Source organism: Sinocyclocheilus rhinocerous, unplaced genomic scaffold, assembly GCF_001515625.1.
Source record: "Sinocyclocheilus rhinocerous isolate Xijiao unplaced genomic scaffold, SAMN03320098_v1.1 scaffold171, whole genome shotgun sequence".
Taxonomy (NCBI): Eukaryota; Metazoa; Chordata; class Actinopteri; order Cypriniformes; family Cyprinidae; genus Sinocyclocheilus; species Sinocyclocheilus rhinocerous.
The window spans coordinates 10,424-18,679 of record NW_015642206.1 but is presented as its reverse complement, the minus strand read 5'-3'; the positions used below and the strand labels follow the sequence as shown (position 1 = coordinate 18,679).

General features: G+C 38.0%; 1 protein-coding gene across 1 annotated transcript; it reads left to right on the top strand.

Annotated features, from left to right (window-relative positions):
* The first annotated feature begins 1,088 nt into the window (after positions 1 to 1,088).
* LOC107755722 (gamma-glutamyltransferase 6-like) lies at positions 1,089 to 4,875 on the top strand. The gene is made up of 5 exons (XM_016572606.1): positions 1,089 to 1,210; positions 2,127 to 2,359; positions 2,582 to 2,689; positions 2,798 to 2,911; positions 3,653 to 4,875. The coding sequence occupies exons 1-5, from the start codon at positions 1,089 to 1,091 to the stop codon at positions 4,873 to 4,875; spliced, it is 1,800 nt and encodes a 599-aa protein (XP_016428092.1).
* The last annotated feature ends 3,381 nt before the right edge of the window (positions 4,876 to 8,256 follow it).

The window sequence follows — 8,256 nt, the reverse complement described above, 5'->3', positions numbered from 1 at the left end:
AGCTTTCAAAAAGTAGATTATGCCTTTATGATATAATGTATGTGCCTTTGCTTCTGTTTGAGCAGGTCAGGGGCGGACTTACCCATTAGGCAAAGGTAGGCGACCGCCTGGCAAGTCCTGATGATTTGAGAAGGTTAAATTGATCAAACATAGGCTATAGGCTATGATCAATTCACTGTCTGCCGCTGACCGTTACTTAAAAAAAACAAAAAAACTTACATAGGCCTATTAACGAACAAAAAATACTCCAAATGTTTTTCTAAATTTACTTTATAAAAAAACGAAACGAAATATAATAACTTTTCCATTACATACAAAACTGAACTATTTTAATAGCTGAAATAGTAGTATAAGCTTTTTATGGGAAAAGGGGAAAAAAGACAGGCTAGATTTGAGACCCGTGCAGGGCTTTAATCCGCTTCATCCAACGCTGTTTTGTTCTCATCTGTCAGCATGCTCTTGATATATGTATTTTAGGTGTGTAAATGTATAATTGCCTTTTCATTATTTTTTTTTTCAGTTTTATTTAAATTTGTAGTTAAAACAACTAAAAATAACTGTATTTTAAAGTTTAGAATTAGACAGCCTTTGCACACAAGCTTAAGCTGAAAACAACAAAAAGGAACCTCAAGGTTGATCTAGGAAAATGTGTGCAAATGTATAGGGCCCCATTCCTATATTTTGCCTGGGGCCCCAATTCACTAAATCCGCCCCTGGAGCAGGTATCAGGGAAACTATCCTGTTAGTTGTCACTTGCTGTACTCCAGTGAATATTTCTCATAGTGGGTTTATTTCTGAAGGTCATTTAGCTAGTTTTGGCTTTATTTATTTAGAGTAGGCCTATTTAGGTTGGAAATTTTTCTCTTTTTAATTGCACTGCACAGTGAACTACACACATAGTTTGAATAGACACATTTTGGTGAAACAAATGTAGAAACAAATGTGAGTTTTCTTTCTTGAAACACAATAACTTTGACGTGCACGCCCATCAGGGTTTGTGCAGTTTCTACCTGGCCTGGCTGTCAGGACAAACAGGAAGTAGGAGATTTCTAGGTTACTGGAATCAATGTTTTAACGACAGAGCCAAAATGCACACGGGGAAAATGGTGCAGAGCTCTGTTAAATATAAAGTACTTGCAAGCGATGTGCGAGATGAAAACGACGATTTTACCGAGGATGAGGACAATGAAATTACGATAGATTTCCACTCGTAAGTGACAAAATGAAAGTAAAATTTGCATGACGTCTGTTGCGCGAGTTAAATGTCATTTCAAAAGAATCTGCTTTAATGTCAAGTGCATTTTCTCCTATGTCGTGGCTGCTATTTTCTTTTAGGTGCTCAATCCAGCCTTCTTAAGACGCGACGCGACAAACTATCGCAGAGCACCTGCAGTTTACACAGCTTCACGTTGTAACGGGATCGTTTAAGTTTTGGCGCGTCGCGTCGCTAACAGTGTTCCGGTATAAATGTTATCTATGTTGTATCGCTTATAGATATTCTTGCCAGTGAAGAGTTGCGATTCATTTCCTTTAATAATTAATTTAATAAATAATTACTTAAAATGCTATTTTAATTCTCTCATGCCAAATAAATTTAAAAGCAACAACCACAAAAAAATGTTCACAAGGAATAATTCCAACCAGTTCACAAAATGGTTCGAATGATTCAGGGAAATGTTTTGTTCAAAAAGCTGGGAAACGTGATAATCATGTCATAAAAGTAGCCTAGCTCTTGGACTATAACACAAGTCATGTGAAGTCATTCAAAAACTTTGTGTGAGGAACAGACTGGAATTGATCAAATTCCCATCATCTATGCTTGAACATTTCAATTTGCATCTGCATCCAGACTGAAGAAGTGTGTGTCTGAACACGGGCACACCAGTTTAGATATGAAGAGCATGAGTAGCTATGACAGAATTTTCATTTTTGGGTGAACTTTTCGGTGTCCAGCTGTGCATTGTATTCTTGTGATCAGCCACAAAGAACAAAGTGATAAGCTGGCTACTGATATACTCAGACTGATTCAGAGAGGCATCACAGAAAAGCAAAAACTCCTTTATATTTGAGCTTTGTGAATACTGCTCCTGCAGACTCCATATTGTTATTGTTCTTACAATATACAGGCCCTTCATCAATCAGCAAGGAAGGACAAGGAAAAGAGACACCTGTATCAGGGTCACAGTGGCTGTGATTCTTCTGGGAATTGTTTTCGGATTTGTGATCTATGAGTGGAATGGCTATTGGCCTGGAATTGAGGAGCGTCTGGACCTGTCAGATCATCAAGGCACTAACAAGACACACAAGATTCCTGTGGATGAAGACCACAAACACCACCATGAACATCATCAAGATGATGGTGACCACAATGACGATGTCCATGACCACAAAGACTTAGATGATCATGATGACCATCATCAGTGGAATGGCTATTGGCCTGGAATTGAGGAGCGTCTGGACCTGTCAGATCATCAAGGCACTAACAAGACACACAAGATTCCTGTGGATGAAGACCACAAACACCACCATGAACATCATCAAGATGATGGTGACCACAATGACGATGACCATGACCACAAAGACTTAGATGATCATGATGACCATCATCATCATGATCATGATCATGATAGTCACACTCATGATCACAGTCAATCGCTGTACCACAATGCTGCTATCATCACAGACTCTGGCAAGACTCCTTTCATTAATAATTATAATACAAAAAAATATGTGTTTTGTGGCAGAAAATCCATAAATATGTATCAAACATATTTAATGTCTCCTGTGTGACTTATAGCAAACTGCTCCAGTATTGGTAAGGAGCTTCTTCAGGAGAGAGGGAATGTGGTCGATGCAGGGATTGCAGCTTTACTCTGCCTAGGAGTTGTTCATCCACACACCGCTGGATTAGGTCAGTAATAGTATCATGCACTTTTTATCACATCACTTCTACACATCAAATGTTTCAGTGCCACATTCTTGGTTGGTTAAAACAAAAAGTACAATTCTCAGTGTTGTAGTCGAGACCAGCACATTGGAGTCTGAGCCAAGACCCAGACCAGAAAATTGTTAAGCCTGAGTCAAGAATAAATCCACATGTTTCTGAGTCCATGACAAAACCATGAACATGTGGACTCAGCATTGACTCAAACATGGTCTTGGTCTTGACTTGGAGTTGAATGAGTTGGTCTCAACTACAACACTGCCAGTGTTATTAACATTCATAATTGATTTTGAGATTTATCATTGATTTCTAGCTCTTTCTGATGCATGATGTAATTTGCTGAAATCTGCGGTTTTAATGTTTAACTTGCTATATTGAGTGTAATTTTCTAAAAAATACCATGAGCAAGTTTTGTTGAAGTGTTATGCATTTCAAATGGTTTTAGCGAGTGGTTTTTAAGACTGTCTCTTCAGATGTAAAATAATGTTTATGAAAGGTTATAGAAATTATAGCATGGAAAAAGCCAATTAGCAATATAAAATCACTCCTACATGAATATTTGAGCAGTTTAGACTCTCAAATGCATAGTGTTTGTTGTTAATATCTACAACTAATTAGCACCGCATTTGCCTTTCACAAGGTTACTAAAAGCATAAACTACTTTTTGAGGCTGCTGAATGATTCATTCGTGCTTCCCTTTTCTTCAAGGTGGAGTGTTTTCTGCAATTTTGTACAATCACACTACAAGATCATTTAAAGCGATACATGACACCTCTCAGAAGTGGCCTACATATGGTGCTCCCTCATTATTGCAGGGCCTTCGACTGCTGCATTCCAACTACGGGCAATTAGAATGGAGTCGACTTTTCGAGGGCGCCACAAAACTCGCTAAAGAGGGTTTCCTTATTGATGGAATCCTCTCCAGGGCTTTAGAAACCCACAAGGACAAAATACTCCAGTCAAGACTGTGCGATCTTTTCTGCGATACGACCAGCCGTGTGAAATCAGAGGGCGAGCATGTCGCCAACGGGCATCTATCAGATCTTTTGCTGAGCGTCAGCCTAAATAGCTCCCATTTCCTGGAAAACCTGGCCGTAAAATTGGCTCAAGACATTTCTGAAGCAAAGAGACCGGCTTTCCTTGCTGCCGCTCAGGCCAGCGGCGGAGAAATCAATGAGCCCCTTATCGTGGCAGAGGAGAAATACAGCATTCTTTCAGCCCCCAACCAGCTCACAGGTAGAATGGTATCCAATATATTAGATAGAGTCCGAGAGCAAAACCTCACTTTTCCGAGCCACGGAGATCTCGGTAATGCCTTTGCCTCTTATAATGCCCTCCTAAATCTGGCAAATGAATTCTTCAACACAAGTCAGAGAGAGATGTTCACATTAAATACCACAAGCAGTCATGTAGGAATCCTCGATAGTCACGGCAATTTCATAGTAATCTCCACCTCGCTCAACAGCACGTGGGGATCCGGGCAATACTTACCAAGTAGCGGAGTGATTCTCAATGACTTTACCTCAGACATCACTCAGGAACCTTATTTTAGTTTTCCTCTAGTGCTCAGTATAACTGAAGATGGGGTGGATGATCCTGAGGAGAAGCAGTTTGTTGCCGTGACCGGAGGGCTTTCTGCCCTGCTTCATTCTGTGGTTATGCTGAGAAACCTGGCTGACGTTGGACTGTCTGCTCATGAGACTGTGAGCAGCCCTCTGCTCCATATAGAGCAGGGGGGTTCCAGGTCTCTGTCTGGCTGTGTTTCTGGTGTCACAAACAGCTCCGTTGTCTTCCGGTTGTTTTCAGACGGGCCTGTAGAGGAGGTGGGCGAGTGTTCAGATTGCTTTTTGTCCATGCTGCTGCGACTGAATGCAGAACATGTAAGAGCCTACGGAGCTCCTGCTATTGAGGTCCATGCTGATGGATACTAATGCAAAGAAAGATCTGGACAGTAATGACATATCATGTAAGAAATACTTTACGCACTTTAAGAGCATTGCACTCATACTCCACGACTTACGTTATGTCCAACCTCACAATACTGGGAATGAGCTATATGTGAATTAGTGCTGCCTTCCTGAAATGTCTTTGTTTTGATTTTTTTGTATAATCTTGTGAATCATGGCCTATGCAGTGCGCACAAACCCTAACAGGTTAATCGATTTGATGAACCTGATGAGTGAAGGACTGCTGCTTTATAACGTTGTTTTGATAAAGGTCAGTTACCAACAAATATCTACAAAGGTTTTTTTTAGTGTTCTGCACTTTTTTAAATTCTTGACTAGTATGTGTATGTGAAGGTTATTTGCTTTTGGACTTGCTGATGTCAGAATTATGTGATTATTTAGATGAATTCATGTGAGATTTTTATGATTTGTGTGAGAGTTTATGATTTGTGGGACAAAAAGCTTTTGTTTGTAAAATCTCATAAGAAAACATTTTAACAAACTATTTTATGCGGTGGCAGTTTTGTATGAATTTGTACGATGTGAATCATATATGGAAATGTATGATTTTTAGGGAGAAAAATTGTGAATGACAATTCATACAGATTCACCACCAATTTGGATAAAAATATTTACGAATTGTGATGTTTTTTTTTTTTTTTCAGAGTACAATAGGTGAATATTTTGTGCCGGTGCAAAATGGCTCAATGCTGCTGAAGCAGATTTTGTGATTGTTAAAAATATATATCTGGTGGTCTGTCTTCTTTGTGCTGATTTGCTGCACTGTCAGTTTTGATTTAAGTTTGTTTGCTGTTCCCCTCGTCGTTTGGGTTATGAGCCAGGAATTATGAGCAGAATACATCAAGACTCCCCCACTTTTGTTTCAGAATCTGTCATTATTGTTTAATGCTGGAGTGTTCATTTTCTGTTTTAAAATACTTGTTCCTAGCCCAGCTTATTGAAAAATAATATAGTAATTTATAGTAAATACTATAGTGTTTTTGAACCATACTATACAGTAGTAAAGTACTTGAATTAATTTGTTGTGGTAATTCTATAGTTGCTGTGGTAATATAACAACTATAGTAATATAAACAAATTACTTTACCCAATACTGTACTAAGTTTTCTACAACTATTGAATTTATTATACTACAATACACTACAGTTTACTGTAGTAAAAACGAAAGAATACTACAGTATTTATTACAGTTTATCAGTTCACTATAGTTAATACTAAAGTATGCTGTAGCATTCATTAACAAAGTGTTGTAAATACTATAATATATACAGTATAATACACTTTACCATAGTATGGTTCAAAAACACTATAGTATTTACTATAAATTACTACAGTATTTTTTCATGTGGGTGTCAACTGTAAGTTAATTCCCACCAAGAACATTTTAATACTATGCTGCTTTTAAAACTATTTGTTTTTGTGCATCCCAACCAGCCCAACAACAGTAATATTGGCTCATCCAATGTTGATTAGATTTGGGTGGGACCATCAGCTTATTCAACCAGTAGCAGACAAGGGAAGTGTAAGAAAAACCTGTTAGATTACAATCATCGTTTTTGCAATTCTGTTTGATGACAGATTTTAATGTCTGCTAAAACCACTACTTTCTCTATCGATACTACTGAAATAACAGCACACAAGGTGTGGAAGGCGCAAAACATGAGGCAAACCTGCAGGTTTCAATGATTTCTCTATGTACATACTATGATATGCACTGATGCCAAAAATGCAAGACTTGAATAACATGCATGTCTAATAAAATGTAAATTATGAATAGAAACGCACTACACTATGTATTTCACTGGTGACATATTTAAAATGACTTTATTCCTACTGTATGCGTTGAATTGATTGCATTAAAATGCTTTACAGTTTTTTTCTGGAATGTTAGTCATGTTTCCTGTTCAACCACTATACTTCATGTGTCAGAGTGGGTGTCAGGCTTAAGTGTCGCTCGTTCATTGGACTAATTCATGTACTGTCATTCTGCCCTCAGTGGCTGCAAACAAATTCATATGCATATCTTAATTAAAACACGTTACGCTGCTCCTCCCATTTGCAATGCTGCTGTCAGTCCAGACTCCTGCTGAGCCACTTCCTTTGCAATACAGATACTCAGACATTTACTGAAAGCGCATGGATTAGATCATAATTTTTAATACCATGTCCTAATTACGCTGCAAATTGTGGCAGAGTTAAAGGACATTTTGTGAATCGAAAATGATTTTAAATGAGTGAAATGGTTTTCATTAGCTCAGAGGCCTACAGTAAATCGTTTACCTACTCGCCATCTAGAAACCACAGCCAATCTCACTGTGTCCCCATCTCGGCGTGACATCTCTCATCCATTCCCATTTTGACTAGAAAAATTGCAAAAGATTGCTCCGACACATGACAGAGCCTTAGCGAATATGTTATGTGAGGAGAAATGAGCATAGTGCCCATTGGCAAAAAGCTGAATATCAACACACACCACTAAATCACACAAGATCAAGTTTAGAGAGGCCTTGATTTGTTTGTGGATGTGGGAGGGCACACAGTACATACGATGACCACACTAGGGTTTATCGATCATTATTGCAAAAACAATTTTAAGTACAGCTAAGTACATCTAAATTAAGTACAGTTTGTTACTGAGTAAATAAACTTCATGACCGGGCATAAATGTTTTTTTCTTTACAGCAACTTTACCCATATTAGGACAATGATAGCAATGATTTCATTTCAGTTAGACTCACTGGATGTCCTTTCAATTAAAAGGGGTTACTTTGTTCAACAAACTGCACAAATGTTCAGTTTGGAGAACGATGATAATTATTCATTAACAAGTAGCATGACACATGATTCATCCCGTCAAAGGCAGATACGACAGAAGAATATATTGTACCACTGTCTGGTGTCAAGACAAAAAAACAGTCCTTAAGCTCCATGTTGTTTAAGACTGATGTGTGATATAAAAGCACATATGCCGGGAACTTTAAGACACACATCCTCATAACAAATGACATGCAGAGATTGATGTCATGATATGAAGTTAGGAGGAAATTATTTATTTAAAAATGGGTTTTGAATCCCAGAGGCCCCTGCTTGCGGTTTCTCATCTCTTAAATATATCAGAGTATGATAGCAATCTGGTGTGTCAATTTCAAGTAGTAAAACATTACTTTTTACACCTAGCCAAATAAAGAATCTGATTTGATACCGAAAAAATAAAACGTTTATTTGCTTTATCATTTGCTTTTGCTTTAAAATGTCTCCCTCTGATCCTCACTAGGTAAATACAACAGGAAATATGAGGTTATTTTGTAATTTCGTATTAAAACCTGGTCTTGGCAATGGACACTT

Bases quoted from the DNA above. Each gene is read 5' to 3' on its own strand.
- LOC107755722 (XM_016572606.1), top strand. From the start codon at position 1,089: ATGCACACGGGGAAAATGGTGCAGAGCTCTGTTAAATATAAAGTACTT. The intron at 1,211-2,126 runs GTAAGTGACAAA...TACAATATACAG, and splicing joins ATTACGATAGATTTCCACTC to GCCCTTCATCAATCAGCAAG. The intron at 2,360-2,581 runs GTGACCACAATG...ATGACCACAAAG, and splicing joins TGAACATCATCAAGATGATG to ACTTAGATGATCATGATGAC.